Source organism: Pelodiscus sinensis, chromosome 27, assembly GCF_049634645.1.
Source record: "Pelodiscus sinensis isolate JC-2024 chromosome 27, ASM4963464v1, whole genome shotgun sequence".
Lineage (NCBI taxonomy): Eukaryota > Metazoa > Chordata > Testudines > Trionychidae > Pelodiscus > Pelodiscus sinensis.
In genome coordinates this window covers 8,987,623-9,004,144 of record NC_134737.1, presented here as the reverse complement: position 1 = coordinate 9,004,144, position 16,522 = coordinate 8,987,623, and the positions used below count along the sequence as shown (strand labels likewise).

Below are 16,522 nucleotides of genomic sequence, written 5' to 3'. Positions count from 1 at the left end.
AGGGTCACGTGAAGCTCCCACAATGGGTGGAGGAAGATCTCTGATAGCACAGGAACAGCACAGCAGCTACTGCGTCTGTTGCAATGCCTGATAGCTGGAGCCTGGGCAAGATGGGGATGGGTGCGGGAGGAAGAAACAGATCCCCAGCACATGCTGCTATTAGGATTCTGGCTTGGGCCCGCCTGCCATACGTTAAACTAGCCAGGAGCGGTTTCAATCCCCCGAGCAGCCCAGAACATGGCTGGCATATGGCCACTTCTGCTCTTGTCCTTGCACTTTGGGTGTTGAATCTCCTACAGGGGCGGCACAGAATCGGTCTCATCAGCCAACAGCTGATCCCATGGCCCTGCACCCCACTTGCCCTGCTTTCCTAGATTTCATGGCTCTCCCAAGAGCCAGCTCACTCAGAATCCACTGGCTCTTCGCATGTGCAGTGTCTCAGTGGCCCATGATTCTACTTCCTGTGGTTTGTTCATCTTCTACTCAAACTTGTGGGTGGATAAGCAATTCGTACAGGCTTTAAAGACAGCATCAAATGGTCCTGCTCAGGATCCACTCTGGGTGTCAGGCAGATCTGAGACAGTTGGTCAATTCACTCAGTTACTGCTACAGCGCAAGGTTTTTGATGCACCTGCCTTTCTGTTCTTCACCGACAACTGAGTTGCTATGGTGCTGGGCGACAGGTTGGTTGTTGCACATTAACACTTCAGTTCATGCGGTAATGTGTATTGCCGGTACTCTGCTTTGGCAGCTACTCAGTCGCGCTGGCTGCGGTCCAGTTACAGTCTAACCACCTCCGAGTTCCCCTCCTGTAGTTTCAGTTGGAGGCATGAGTCTTTTCTTTTTCTTTTTTTTAACTTCTTGTTTCAAAGAAAAGAAAAACCTCTCCGAAGCCTGGCTGCATTTCAAGGGGAATGTGAAGTGGTTCCTATATATAGACCTTACTATCCCTTAGAAGGAAAGGTGCTATCGGTCACCGTATAAACAAGAGATGGGCCCAACTCGGGAGGTTTGGATTCAGATTCTGAACCCTTACAAAATTGCAGGGTGTTCTGGTTCAGCCCGTTTTAAAGCAGGGTTGAAATAATGGGGCAGAGTTAGTCCGTCAATAGGAATTTTTGTCTTGGGAATCGGGAGGTCTGGGTTCTGTTTCTAGTGCTGCCATGAGACCTTGCACGAGCCATGCCACTGTTGTATACCTCAGTATCCCCTCCCACCTGTTTGTTGCCATTTCTATTTAGATCGTAAACTCATCAGGAAAGGAACTGCCTTTATAGCGCCTAGCAACATGGGACCCTGATCCAGGCATTGTTCTCATTCTAATAATCACAGATCACTAGAACTGGAAGGGGACTCAAGAAGTCGTCAAGTCCAATCCCCTGCCCTCATGGCAGGACCATGCATCATCTAGAGCAGGGGTGGGCAATAATTTTTGATGGAGGTCACTCTAAGAATCTGGTAGGTGGTCAAGGGCTGCATTTTTCCCTGGAGAGGATGCAGGGTCTGGGACAGAGACTGGGTGCAGAAGAGAGCTTGGTGTAGGGTATGAGAGTGCAAGAGCAGGTGTAGGGTGTGTGGGAAGAGGGAAGAGTCTGACCTGGGGCAGGGGTGCAGGAGTGGATGCAAGAGGGTTTGGGTTGTGACCTGGAGCAGGGAGTTGGAGTGTGGGGAGAGGTGTGATCCTGGCCCCTCTGCCTCTGGTCTCCTAGCCAACAGCCATAGGGGCTCTCTGGTCCAGTAACGTCCATGGTCCTGCTGAACCACAGATGTTGCTGGACTAGAGAATCCCAGACCAGAAAGGTTCAACCTGTACAGCTTGTGGTCCTTTATGACCCCTAAATCCCTTTCTGCAGTACTCCTTCCTAGACAGTCGCTTCCCAAATTGTATGTATGAACATGATTGTTCCTTCCAAAGTGGAGCACTTTGCATTTGTCCATATTGAATTTCATCCTATTTACCTCAGATCATTTCTCTAGTTTGTCCAGATCATTTTGAATTATGACCCTATCCTCCAAAGCACTTGCTACCCTCCCAGCTTGGTATCATCTACAAACTTTATAATCATACTATCTACACCATTACCTAAATCATTGATGAAGATATTCAACAGAACCAGTCTCCAAATTGATCCCTCCGGAGCCCACTTGTTATGCCCTTCCAGCATGACTGTGAACCATTAATAACTACTCTCTGAGAATAGTTATCCAGACAGTTATGCCCCCACCTTATAGTAGCCCCATCTAGGTTGTATTTCCCTAGTTTATTGATTAAAAAAAGTCACGCAAGACTGTATCAAAGGTTTTACTAAAGTCTAGGTATACCACCTCACCGCTTCCCCCTTACCCACGAGACTTGGTACCCTATCAAAGAAAGCTATCAAGTTGTTTGACATGATTTGTTCTTGACAAATCCATGCTGATTGTTTCTTAAAACCTTATCTTCCAGATGTTTGCAAATAGACTCCTCAGTTATTTGCTCCATTAAGTTTATTGACACAGTAGTTAATCTGACTGGTCTGTAGTTTCCTGGGTTGTCCTTTTTTTTTTTTTTTTTTTTCTTTTTTTGACAGATGGGCACTATATTTGCTCTTTTCTAGTCTCCTGGAACCTCTCCCTTTCAAAGATGATAGCTAGTGACTCAGATACCTCCTCAATCAGCTCTTTGAGAATTCTAGGATGCATTTCATCAGGCCGTGGTGACTTGAAAACATCTAACTTTTCTAAGTAATTTCAACTTCCTTTCCTTTATTAATTTCTGAACCTACTAATTTTCTATGTTAGGTGTTCAATTGCTGCCAATTTTCTTAGTGAAAACCAACACAGAAAAGTCATCAAGCACTTCCAGCATTTCCAAATGTTCTGTTCTTGTTTTTCCCTCTTAATTGAGCAATGGGCCTACCCTTTTTTCTTGTTACCCTTTAGGCCTCTAGCTAGATTGAGCTCGTTTTGTGCCTTTGCCTTTCTAATTTTCCCCTTCGTACTTGTGGTGTTTGTTTATATTCATCCTTTGTACTTGGAGCTAGTTTCCACTTTTTATAGGACTCTTTTTTGATTTTTAAATCATTCAAGATCTTTTGGTAAAGCCAGGGTGGTCTCTTGCCATACTTCCTTTCTATTCTATGCCGCAGTATGGTGTGTTCTGGAATCCTTAATAATGTCTCTCTCAAAAATTGCCAACTGTCTTCAATTGTTTTTCCTTAGTCTTGCTTCACATGAGACCGGGGCGGCCCATGCGTATAGGCCGACTCAGCCATCGCCTAGGGCGCCGCCCAATGATGACGTCACGCCATTGAGGGCTGTGGAGGCGGGGGCATCGATTGCACATTCTGTCTGGGGCACCAGCTGCCGGGAGACCGCCTCGGGCCGCCCCTGCATGGGACCTTACCTACCAGCTCCTTCAGTTTACCAACATCTGCCTCCCTGAAATCCATTGTCTCTATTTTGCTTTTCTCCCGTCTACCATTCCCTAGAATCATGAACTCCATGATTTCAGGATCACTTTCACCCAAGCTGCCTTCTTTCAAATTCTCAACCAGCTCCTCCCTATTTGTTAAAATCAAATTTAGAACAGCTTCCTCCCAGTAGCTTTTTCCACTTTCTGAGGTAAAAAATGGTTTCCAATACATTCCAAGAACTTGGAGGATAATCTGTGCCCTGCTGTGTTATTTTTCCAACAGATGTCTGGATAATTGAAGTCCCCCATCACCATCAAATCCTGCGCTTTGGATGATTTTGTTGTTTAAAAAAAAAAGCCTTTTCCATTTCTTCTTCCAGGTTAGGTGGTCTGTAGTGCACCCCTACCATGACATCACCCTTGTTTTTTTACTCCTTTTAACCTAACCCAGAGAGACTCAACAAGTCTGTCTCCTATTTCCATCTCTACCTCAGTCTAAGCGTATACATTTTTAATATATGAGGCAATACCTCTTCTCTTTTTTTCCCTGCCTATCCTTCCTGAGAAAGTTGTACCCTTCTATACCAATATGCCAATCGTGTGTATTATCCCACCAAGTCTCTGTGGGTAGAGTCCGAACTAGCTGGCATTTAAAAATGTCGCCGGCCGGCTTCATGCAAATGAAGCCCGAGAAATTCAAATCCCGGGCTTCATTTGCAAGTGCGGATGACTACATTACCCCCGCTAGTTCGAACTAGCGGGGTAGTGTAGACATACCCTGTGATACCAAACTTATGTCGTAGTTGTGTTTGTTTACTAGCATTTCAAGTTCTTCCTGCTTATTCCCCATACTCCTTGCATTTGTATACAGACAACTAAGATATTGGTTTGATTCCCCACCTCCCAGTTCTGCATTGTTGATGATGACAAATTTGGGTACTGGATACAAATGCCCCCGTTTTTTTGTGTGTGGGATGATGGGCAGAGGAAATCTGAGCTTGTGCTCTAGTTGGAGTTGCCTCTAGTGTTCATGTCTGAGGGGACTTTTCTACAGAAAGAGGAAAGGAGCAGTCCTGCTGACGTGGCAAGCCTCAGTGTAATTGTAATAAGGTGGAGTTGCCGGGGGGACCGTTGGCTTTCTGCATGCGTCTGTGTTTGGGAACGTGCTGCTTAGCTTGCTGTGCAGGAGGCTGGAACCGTGGGAAGAGGTTTGTGAGAGGTTGATTTACAGAGATCATCGAGCACGAGGGTGAAGGCGTGTCAAGAGGCATGGCATGTCTCACTGCATTGCTCTCTGTTTCACCTATCTCCCCCACATTCCCTCATCTCTCGGCTCCCCTGGTGCCTCCCTTTCTTCCCTCCAATGCTACATCTGGCTCTGTCACGCTCGCTCCTCTTCTGTTAAAGGCCTCACCCAGGACTCTGGATCTGAACAGCTCTCGCCTCCAGAGTCCTTAATCTAGGCCCACGCTTTGCTTTCTCTATAATGGGCAGAACTAACACTCCGCCTCCGAAGAGCCCTTAACTCAGGGGTGTGTGGCTTGTCTGAATCCCAAATTTGGCTGCGTGGGCTGATTTCTCGTTTGCTTCTGCCCAAGCCACCTCCTTGGGCTTTGCTCTGCAGTGCGAACCCCTGACACCAGAAGCGGGGGAAGAGGGAGACCGCTGTGCTATAAAAAGGGTGTGGAAAAACTTTAAGCAGGTGCAAGGAACAGGAAACTAGATGAGAAACAGACAGTCAGAACTTCAGCCCACCTTCTCTGGCAAGGTGTCTGCCCGGGCTTGTTCTCCCATTGGCTGCGTCTCTGTTTGAACACACAGCTTCTTCTAAGATACTTTACTGCAGAGCACCATCCGCACAAGGGGCCTGATGTTTCACCCACAGATTTCCCTGCTGCACATGCACAACATCTTTGAATGATTTTTCTTTTCTAATTTTCTTAACCCCTCTGGCCTGATTTCCAGTTTCCCACGACCACCCTGGCTCCGCTGAGGATACTGATATCAGCTGCTTACAGCAGGGCTGGGGAACCTTTTTTGGGTCAGGGGCCGCTGACCCACAGAAAAACCAGCCACAAGCGAGAAGCAAAAAGAACCTACCCCGACTGAGAAGATTCCACATTCCCCTCCCACACTAGAGCCCAGGCGGGCCTAGGCTAGTAGATTTGTGTGTGCCAGCCCTATGGCGGGACAGCTGAAGCACCAGCGGAGGCTCCCCAATGCTGGGGGGGAGCGCTAAGCCTGGGAGCTGGGGCAAGCCAGGGGCCACATCCAGCCCCCTGGTTCCTCACCCCTGGTTTAAAGTATCTCAGCATAGACCTGGCAGACTGCAGGCCAAATCCAGAACTCCAGGCACTTTTGAATGGGCCTCCAAACCTGGTCATTTACTTAGTATTGTTCATTTTTATTATTTTTCTATGGAGGCTGGACCTGGACTATACCTTGACCCAGGGTGACTGGTGAGGGGGGGCCACTGGTCACATGCCCCCCCCCTCAGCCTGGGGAGGGCTGGAACAGCCTCCTCCTGCCCCAGGCTCAGCCTTTCCCTACCTCTGCTCCACCCCCTCCTGCCCTTGCTCCGCCCCCATCCTGCCTCCTTGAACGATGTGGCCTGGGGGACTGGCAGGGCAGGGGGTCCGGCACTGGCAGAGGGAGTCTGGTCCTCTGCACTCCTCAGCAGTGGTGAAGGATGAAGAGCAATGTGGCCCCAGCTTGCTCTGCGCTTGCTTTGCGATGCTCTCTTTCCCCTGCTGCTGAGTGCAGAGGGGCTGGACCCCTGCTTGCCGGTGCCAGCCCCCCCTCCCACAAGTCTCCTTGGACCCCCAGGACTCTAGCCCTGCCATCTGTAGGCCAGCACCTTGCCCCTCCCATCCATGGTGTTTGGAGGCGTATGTTCCCCCCACCCCCCACACACACATTACCCTGCTTTGACCAAGAAAGCTGGACTTTGACTAAAAATAATTGACTCTCTCTGGCACAGACCCTCCTTCCCACCCAGTCAGGAATGTTTTACAAAGAGAAACCTTCCCGATGAAAAGTGGCGCTCAGAGGAGCAACCCTGGGAAGCTGCTGTCCTGGGAATGTGGTTTGCACCACAAAAACAATTGCGCTCCAGCAATTGTTGTGAAATATGGCTGCCACCCAGCTTTATATAACTGCGTTCTTGCCTGGGTGGACAGGAAGAAAAAAGATGACGTCACCCTGTTTGAAGAGGCTGCCTATATTCTAACTGTGCCTAGGCTGTGCCTAGGAATATATGTTCTCAAAGGTCTTGTCTGCACCACCCACGGTGTTTAGAAATCATGGCAGCCTATGTAAACCATCAGCCCAAAGGACTGGCTTTTCAGAAAGAGATTCTTTTGAGGCACCAGAGCAAGTGGCTAACTCGTTAGAGCCCAGCACATTGGGAGCATGTTGGGTACTGAATTCTTGGAAAACATGGCCACAAGGGTCACTGTGGGAGCAACTGGGGGCCAAGCACTTGAACACTTGGCCCTAGCTGCTAGACAACAATCGGCTGTTTTCTATCCCCACAGGTCACAGCCAGGGGCGGTGGGTATCATAGGCAGGGGGAGGCATTGCCTTCCCAAACCGCCAGCCTGGCCCCGCCCAATCTCTGTCCCCAGAATGCCTACGGTAGGCATGTTGGGGACAGAGTATTGCTGCCTCCAAGTGCATGTCCTCTCCGTACTCCAGGTCTGGGGACACTGTGGCCGCATGCTGCCCTCCCTCCCTGTAGTGCTGGGGGAGAGGGGAGGCTGGGGCCACTCGCCGCCCTACCATCCCCTGGTGCTGGGTGGTGGGCTGTTTGGCTCCTGTGGGCGGGGCCTGGGAAAAAGAGGTGGGGCTAAGGACTTGCCTTCCTCCGCCCTACTTTCACCCACCAGCCATGGTCACCGCTATGATGTTTCACAACCATGTGGTGTTAAAGAGGTTTCACGTTGCAGCATGAGCTCTGTCTTCTGGTGTTCAGGATCAGAACCAGCTCACTACCTAAAGCTGTGTTTAAATACAGCAGCCTTCCCCAGCTATGCTCTCCCTTCCCCCTCTCCCCTCCAAGATTTGCATTGATTTGGCTTTCCTGGGGTAGTCAACAGGTTGCTGCTGGTATTTTAACCATCATGGCTAAACCTGCTCTGAGCAGGCCTACATACCATGGCTTGAAGTGGCCAGGCTGTCTGGGGGCAGATAAAGATCAAATAAGATCTGTTTCCAAGCAACAATAGTACAGAAGAGTATGTTCTTAGAGCGATAACATAACACATGGTGGGCTGCTGTCCCTTTAAAGACCTATGGAAAAAAGTGTGTTTGTTTCCTCTACATGCAGGTGGACAGCCCGTAGGTGGTAGGTGTCTTAGCCTGATGAGTGTGGGCAGTGACTCTGGTTTGCAAGCCAATTGTTAACCTTTATTCAAACATGGTTCCAGCAAAACCGGTTTGAAATCTGGTTTGGCTGGCTGGGATAAGCAGGGCTGCACGCTGTCTGAAAACACAAGTCTGAACTTGTTTCCTGCCAGACCGGTTTTAAATCTAGTTTGACTAATTGGTGTGGACAAACCCCAATTTTAAAAACGTATTTATTAAACAGCCTAACCTATTTGCCAGCCGAACCTGCATCTGAAACTGGTATAGCTGGAATGATTTTGAAACCAAATTAAAAACCCCTGATTTCGTTAGTATTATTATTTTCAAATTACCTTGTTTTTGCTGTACATTTCCAAAGCAACAGGCAAACCCATGGGAGATTGCTCTGAAGAGGTTACAAAATAAGGCCACCATTCTGAAAGGACAGTTTAGGGCTAGACCAGGCCATAGTTAAATAAGGCCCACACACAATGTGAGACATTGGTCAGTGGCTTACGCCTGAGAGGCTGTAGAAGTATTGCTGATGAGAAAGTAGGAAGGTTGCTGGATGAGCCAAGGATTAAAGAGGGACATAGCAGAGGAGGTTTAGCAGCCAGAATTGACATTATGGACTGGATCCATGCATAGTGATCAACCCAGCGTCTAGACACGATAAATCAACGGCCAAGCGTTCTCCCGGCGCTCCACCAAAATGAGAAGAGTAAGCAGAGTCAGAAGTAGAGTGTCAGCTGTTGACTTACCATGGGAAACATGCGGAAAGCAGACCTAAGTACGACAACTTCAGCTGTGTTATCTGTGCAGCGGAAGTTGCGTATCTTAGGCCAACGGCCAGCAATAGCATAGACAAGGTCTGCAAAATGGGGACATTGGCTAGTTGGTGAGGAATGGGGAGGAAAAAAACCCAGGCTCGCCAACAAAGCTCATGGAAACAATAGGAAGGCCATGATTAGCACCAACTGTGTTACACCTGTAGCTAGCACAGTTCTGATCCTGCAGCGGGTTGAGTTTTTAGCACAAGACCGATTATTAAAGAGAGCCCGATGAAGCCCAGCACAGGAGACGGCTCATGCTCACACTCCATCATCAAGAGAGCTTCCACTGATTTTGAACACTACCTACCCTGCAGCAACAAGTCCTTATCCAAAATGTGGATATTTCCTTTCTCCCAGCCTTTGTCTATGTTGGTGTCATTAGACTGTAAACCCTGACACACAAACTGTCTCTCCTGGGATGCTCTATACCAGAAAAGTTACATTAGTCCATCTGATACAGTTTTACACCCGTATAAGCCCGATTGGGGTTGCAGTTCTAATGGTATAAAGGTGCTTACACTGGTATAGCTCTGCTCTCCAAACTGAAATAAACTATATAGGCACTTTTTATATTGAGACAGCTGTGGCCAGATGGGGCAGGGGTGGGAAGAGAGGAACGGAGGAGATTACTGCTTTCGCTACTACACCAATATGCAACAGAACACTCTAGTACAGCTGCGCCCTTATCCTGTGTGGGTGTTTGGCATTATACTCTCACAAAGCGGGGGAAGGGGGGGTTGAAACTGATGACAGTTGTGGCCTCTGGGTATTGCAGTAATATAAATAACCTCCTCCTGCACTGTCCTTACTCCTGTCTCATTCTCATCCATGTGCTTCTCTAACACGTCACTGATTTAAAAAAATAGTCCTTTAAATGGCATTAATCTCTTGGTTTATTTCAAAGCCTACAAGGACAAATCTGGTTTGCAGCAAGAGATTTGCCTGACTCTGATTGCTCCCCACTCCCCTGAATGAATGAACTGGCATATGGGTGGGGGAGGACCCTGCTGCTATTTTGCTCCATCTTCAGGTTAGCTTGCTGACCCTCAATTGGGTAAAGACTGATAATTCATACGAGTGGACTCTAAACTTTCTTAAGATAGGGAGAGCACCTTTTGGGTTTGTACAAAACTACAGGAGATCCACATTTTTTAAAATAAAATTGTTTTAAACAAACAAAATTGTAAAACCTTCCCCCCCCCCCCCGCTTCTGATTTGTGTGTTGCTCTGTGCTGTTACATGCCCACAGTGTTATGCTTCAGAAAGGGCTGCATTTTAGAGGCAGGAAAAGAACATATCTCCTACAAAGGTCTGATTACACACACACACACACACACGTATGTCTGATTACACACACACACGGTGTCTTGCAGATCTGACTGTGCACAGAACATGTTTTTTTAAACATCTATTCTAAAAAGAAAAATATAAAAATGCTTTTGAATTGTCCCAGCGGGGGCATCTGATCCTCTCTCCTGAGAATGCCAACAGGAGGTGTTAGGGATAATATTGTTGTCTTATGTGATACTTACGCACAAGGAACTTGACTCAATGGAGTATTAACGCTGGAGCTTCTTAAATATCAGTTTAACTCTCTCGTAGCTAATCAAAGCAGAAAAGGCCTGACATTCTTAGGTTGGGCTCCTAGACAATGAACTACTCACTGTTGAAAATGCTTGATTTAATAGAGTTCGTAAAGCACATGTATATTCTGGAGCAGTAATTAGGGAAAAGACCAAGCCATCACATTGCCATACAGCAGCTCAAAAATCTACCCACAGTGCACACCACCAGCTACCTCACAGGGATATCTGCTAAGCTTACTTTAATAGAGTATTTGTTGCATCGCTTTGAGACTCACACAGAAAACATTGCCGTATAGTGTATCATATCTAACATCTAAATGCCTTTCTCTATGATTATCATTTATTTGAATTTATGCAAATACGAAAAAAACCCTACCTCTATCCCTATGCTCCTGGCATCTTTGACATTAGTTGGAAATTAATAAACAAAGTTCACGAGTCCAGGGCAAAATAACCCACTATCAACAAGTCCAACAACTCAGGGGAAAAGACTACAGAATTATTAGTACTGAAGATTGAAAAGATTGTATAAAGCAACGGTTCTCAACCAGGGGTCTGTATACCTCTGGGGAATGCGGATGTTTTCCAGGAGTACCTCAACTCATCTAGTTTTACAACCAGACCCACCGCACGGGACAGGGACATGGGGGCAGTTCTGAGGGTTGCCTGGGGAGGGGGCACAGTGCTATCCAGGCAGCGCTGAGCTCTGACTTCCCCAGCCCCATTCCTTCTGGGAGTGCAGAGCCGCCCCCCCCCCCCTTTCCCTGGCATAAAAAGCAGTAGCAAGAGGAGTACAAATGAAAAATTCATAGAGGCAATGACTTGTTTATATGAGTCTGTTTACTATACACTGGAATGCAAGTACAATATTCAGAGGCCAACTGTGTGACCGTGTGATTATATGGGGGAAAGAGAAAATCTGACATTTTTTCAGTAGCAGGGTGCCGTGCCACATCTGTTTTTTTATGCCTGAGAGTTTTAAAGTGAGGCAAAACTTGGGGGGGTGGGGGGGAAGACAAATGGGACTCCAGAAAGGGCCACAGCAGCCTGGAAAGATGAGAGTCGCTGGCAGCAAGGGTTTCATAACAATGCCCAGGCATGCCACGAGCCATTCTTTGCCTTCCTCCTGCAGCCCCCCCAGCAGGACCCTAAAAATAGCCTTGCTAGAGCTCCCCCCAGCCCAGCTGCTATTGTCAGGCTCGCAGCGAGCCTGACTTTCCCAGCACTTACGTCACTGCTTCCACCCCGCTGAGGTCACCCTCATTAGCATACCAAAGCAGAGCCCCGGCCAATCAGAGGCCCTGCCGCTGCTGACGTCTGTCGGGGAAAGGGGTATTAAGGCTCCGGCTGCGCTGTCTCCGCTCACAAACAAGCGCCCAGCCACCGGCGAAGCCACCCCCTGCCCCTCCCGCACCAGAGCCTTAAAGGGGCCGCGCCGCCCTCTCTGAGCCAAGCCATGAGCCAGCGGTGGAGCGGGAGCAGCAGCTGCAGCAGCCGGGCGGACATGGTGCCCGAGATCGCCGCCGCCGTGGGCTTCGTGTCCAGCCTGCTCCGGACCCGGGGCTGTGTCAGCGAGCACCAGCTGCAGGTCTTCAGCGGGGCCCTGCAGGGGGCGCTCACAGGTGAGAGGGGGTGCAGGCAGGGCATCCCCGAGGGAGATTGGGGGCACCCCATTTGGTTTGGGGCTCCCCTCTTGTGAGCTAGTCTGTGTTGGGGGCGCTCATAGGTGTGGGCTGACAGGCACACTGCGCCCATGGGGAGAAAGTGGGGGCGCCTAATTTTAGGCTGCCCCCCTTGTGCCCTAGAGGGGTGGGGGCCCCCCTTGTGCCCTAGAGGGGTGGGGGCCCCCCTTGTGCCCTAGAGGGGTGGGGACTTACCCAGCTTATCCCCACTCTTACACTAGGAGCTTTTAGGGCTCTTCCCCCCCCCCCCCCCCCCCATGTTTAAGTGCCACGTAAGTCTGGTGCTGTAGGAATTTAATGGCCATTTGGTTCTTCACCCCCTCCTTCCTTTTCCTTCTCCCTCCAGCCTGAGTGAGGGCAGTGACCACTGCTGCTAAGTCTTTTGGAGTGAAATTAACTAGTGTCCTGAACCACAACAGTTAAACACCTCTGTTCCACCAGTGCTGTCCCCTTGACACAAGCAGAGCCCCGTTAACACAAAACACGCTCTCCCCACCCTCTCCTTGTCCTTTATAACCTAAGACAGTTCTTTGGGTGGGTGGTGGGAGGGGGAGCTTTCTATCAGGCAAAGGCAGGTCCGGAAGCGGCTCCTTGTTTGGGTGGAACTGGGGTGAGGGGAGCAGATGGAAGAGTCTTGATCTTTCTGGGCTGCTGGGCCTGGGAGTTGTTGCCCCTTTGTTTCAGAAATTGGTGTCCAGGGTCTGGTTTAACTGTGTTGGATTTGCTGCGGAGCCCATTAAACAGGAAGTGTCCCTTTGACTTCAGTGGGATTTAGATCAGGCCAGCTTTGTGCGGCATGGAGAAGTAGTTTCCTCGCTTAGTTCCTAAGCGCAGATCCCTTATTTCCAGTTGAACATGCATGTGTCTTCCACTTGTTACTAGTCACCCCCTGGAGAAGTTGGTTCCTTTCTGACCTCTGTTCCACACTCCGATTGTTGGTTTGTTTGGGGTTGATCAAAAGTAAATTCATGACGCTAATTGTGGAGGATGCTATTGCTCATGTACCCTGGTGTTTGAATTCGGTAATACTACCCAAGCCCTGACAAACTCTGCATGCAAATAAGTGGGGCAGGCAGTTGCTGCACTGCCACATAATCACAAATTGGGGAACGGAAAATATCTAGGTCCCATCCATGTAGCAGCATTCTTTAGAGTGTTGGAGCAGACTGACAGGACTGGTATCTGAAAACTCCAGTCATCTGAAGAAGTGGGCTGTACCAATGAAAGCTCATGATCCCATCTACATGTTTTGTTAGTCTATGAAGTGCTACCAGGCCATTTGTTGTTTAAGTTCATCCTGTACATGTACAGACTAACTTGGCTACTCCCATGAAGCTTCAGGACTGGTATAGTTAAGGTCAAAACAGCTCCTTCTGCTGATGCTCAAGGAATGCTAGATATAATTGTAAGACCTGACAGCTCATGTATGAACAAGAGAAGTACTTAAGGAGGGTCTCTCCCTGGTTTATTTTTTTGGGGGGGAGGGGGGAGTACCCTATAGGAAGGATGCTCTGCAAGTATTCCTTGTTGTCCACTGAATTTCAGCAGGGTGTGCATGTCCACTTACAAGCGTCTTCTCTCCTTGCAGAGCATTACAAACATCACTGGTTTCCCGAGAAACCCTTCAAAGGCTCTGGGTATCGCTGCATTCGAATCAATCACAAAATGGACCCCATTATCAGCAAAGCTGCTAGTCAGATCGGACTCAGCCTCCAGCAGCTGTATCAGCTCCTGCCCAGTGAGCTCACGCTCTGGGTGGACCCGTACGAGGTGTCTTACCGGATCGGTGAGGATGGCTCCATCTGTGTGTTGTACGAAGCGGCAGCACCTGTGAGCGCCTATGGGATGCTCACCTGTAAAAACCAGATGATGTTGGGTCGCACGAGCCCTTCCAAAAGCTACATGATGACTGTCTCCAGCTAAATGTGCCTGGTCTGACCCTGCTAGGACACGGGCTACTGAATACCTCACTGGAGGATCTATTTTTAAATGAAGAGCTATTTATATTTTTTAAAAAAAGCAAGAAAATCCCAAATGAAATTTAAATATCAGACACTGCTCTGTAAGGAAGCAGTGTTAGGTGCCTTTTTCTTTTTTAAAGCTGTTGCAAGCTTATGAGTTTTTATTATGAAGCCAATATCTACCTAAATGGTATTGAATGACAATTTGGGTGGATGGAAGGCTTGCTTCTCTGGGCAGCTTGGGGTGGAGGAACTGAAGTGGTTAGGAGGAAATACTGCATTTTTTTTAAAGAGTATTTTAAACTATATGGAGTAAGCGCTGAGCAACTGTGAATGAAAAGGCTAGAATACCTAGTGTGGGGGGCTTTGAAAAATAATATAAGCCAGGGGTGGGGAACATTTTTGGGTCAGGGATTGCTGATCCACAGAAAAATCACTCGGGGGCTGCATGCAGGAGGAGAGGGGGAAAAAACCCCTTCACTGAAGTGGCACCTGACTGAGAAGGAGAAATTCCCCTTGCACACCAGAGACTTGGGTGGCCCAGGCTAATAGATTTTGTGTGCTCCAGCTCTGCGGAGGGACGGCGGGGGGGCTGGAGCATGAGCGTGGGCTTCCCAATGCCGGGGGGAGCCCTGAGTCTCAGGGGGCGGATCCAGCCTCTGGGCCTTAGGTTCCCTGCCCCTGATAAAAAATGACTCCACTGAGTAAGTAGACTGGAGTGTCAAGACCCCTTAAAAGCCCATTCTAGCCTTGATTGTTTATTTTAAAAAATTGCCTACTCTCTTACACTGATAAGAGGCTGTAATTTCATCACCCCTCCCTCCATTTCCCCCTAGACAAGCCTAAGCAATTTGTGGCCTAAGTTCCTTGATCCTTCAGCATTCAGGGTTGGGCCCTTAAACTGTTTGGTAGTTCCCAACACACATTTGTAATGTGCCCAAGTGCCAGACCAATGTGAATTGATCTACCTGCTGGGGAACGCTTCCCTTGGACTTTCTCATTCACTGCCTTTTCTACTAATCAAGCTCCTGACAATGCTGCCAGTGGCCCTTTAAGAGGTAATTAAAAACACAAGGCACTTAAAACTCTATTTTTAATGAAACTTTCTCAGATGAGTTTCAAAGCACATTGGGGTTTTTTTGCCTTACTGTTTTGAACTGGCAAGGGACTTGCCTAACCAGAGCTATTCCTTCTCCGCCTTTTCTGAATCAAGTTCTCAAATACTGTGCAATATATTTCTGAATCTTGGGCACTGTGTAGGAGGAAGGGGATTCCTCTTTGCTACAGTTTTTACCAGCTTTTGAACTGCTGAACTGGAAAACTTCCCTTCATCCTCAGCATATCCTTTAAAGATGCCTGTTGGCTGATGCGTCTCCCACCTCACAGCATAATAGTCCCCAAAAAGATCTGACTTGTAAGGCGGAAGTTGCCTCTCTCCAGTTGTACGTGCTTGGTCAGCAAAGCAGAAGTTACAGTGAAGCACACAAGAGTATCTTATGATCTGACCAAGAGCCTAATTGTGCAATATTTTGTATCACAATGAAAGGAAATACGTAGGCGCTTCTGCACTGTAAATTTCCCTTCCAAGGAAAGTCTTGGTTCACAGTGCTGTGTGGGATCCTCTTTTATCTGGTGTCTTGATGAAAACCTACAAATGAGAACTAAAAAGTTTCCAGAACAAACCGTTTCCTTTTCTGCACTCCTGTACTTGGAATTTCCCACACGGTGGTACTTGGTTAGTTTACCAATTTGGTGTGGTGAAAGCAAATCTTACACCTCACTCCTTCCCTCCTACTAAAAGAGTGCTTTTGAAAAAAATACAAATTTCTACACTACCATTGTTCTAATCATGCCCCTTTCTTAAAAGGGGTGGGGGAAAAAATCCTACCAAATTTCATGCTATTAACTCCATGCCAGGGACAAGTATTAAGTTGCGTTTGCTTTAAAACCAACCAAATTCAGACAACATTTTTTTTTTTTTGTAGCTTGTTACCTGTAAAAGCTGTGAATTGAAGTGTGCTCTCTGTTGCCTTCTTGTGCCTGTTGCAGAGCTGAATTGTATTTTAGGAATGTCTGTTGGGTTTTCTCCTCTTTCATTGTTTTAAACGGAGCTGGACTGTTGAGCGGGACCTGCTTTGTAGTTGGCGAAACCGGTAGGAAGTTTGTAAGCTTTTTTTTGGGGAAGGGGAGGGAATAATACTAATTGTACAGTAGTGTTTTTATATACAATGTACAGATACACTGACAAATGTACACTTGTTTTGTTACTTTAATAAAAATGTAGCAATTTAAAAGAACGGCTTTGTGCTGAGAATCTCCTCTGTGCTGGTGGATTGTGTGTAAAAGGGTGCGAACGGTCCCACACTCAATGGACAGGACTCAGTTTAAAAAAAAATCTAGAAAAAAGAACTGGGGCTGGCTCAGAGCCTTTTGAAATCAGTGAAAAGAGATCAGTGAGGTTTAAATCACTTGACACAACAGTGGCACCTGGGGATCCTTCCATGGCTGGAGGGTAGTGATGAACATAGAGGTGGCATAGCTTCCTGAACCTCTGGGGTGATGCTTCCCCTTGGGTTTAAAAACATGGAGTTCTCTAATAAGAGTCCTATTAGATCTGTCACTCTGCCACTGTGGAATGTCTAATGCTGGCCCTGTATTAGTATTGCTGAGGAGGACCCCAAACCACATGGTGCCTACAAAGCACCTGGCCAATCACAAGGAA

At 47.9% G+C, this 16,522-nt stretch overlaps 1 protein-coding gene across 1 annotated transcript; it reads left to right on the top strand.

The window, feature by feature from the left end:
- The first annotated feature begins 11,511 nt into the window (after nt 1–11,511).
- BTG2 (BTG anti-proliferation factor 2) lies at nt 11,512–16,097 on the top strand. The gene is made up of 2 exons (XM_006133111.4): nt 11,512–11,779; nt 13,428–16,097. Exons 1-2 carry the CDS (start codon nt 11,614–11,616, stop codon nt 13,760–13,762), a joined length of 501 nt encoding a protein of 166 aa, XP_006133173.1. The 5' UTR covers nt 11,512–11,613; the 3' UTR covers nt 13,763–16,097.
- The last annotated feature ends 425 nt before the right edge of the window (nt 16,098–16,522 follow it).

Excerpts from the sequence above, each read along its gene's own strand:
- BTG2 (XM_006133111.4), top strand. The coding sequence starts at position 11,614 with ATGAGCCAGCGGTGGAGCGGGAGCAGCAGCTGCAGCAGCCGGGCGGAC. Across the intron at positions 11,780-13,427 it reads CCTGCAGGGGGCGCTCACAG|AGCATTACAAACATCACTGG; the intron begins GTGAGAGGGGGT and ends CTCTCCTTGCAG.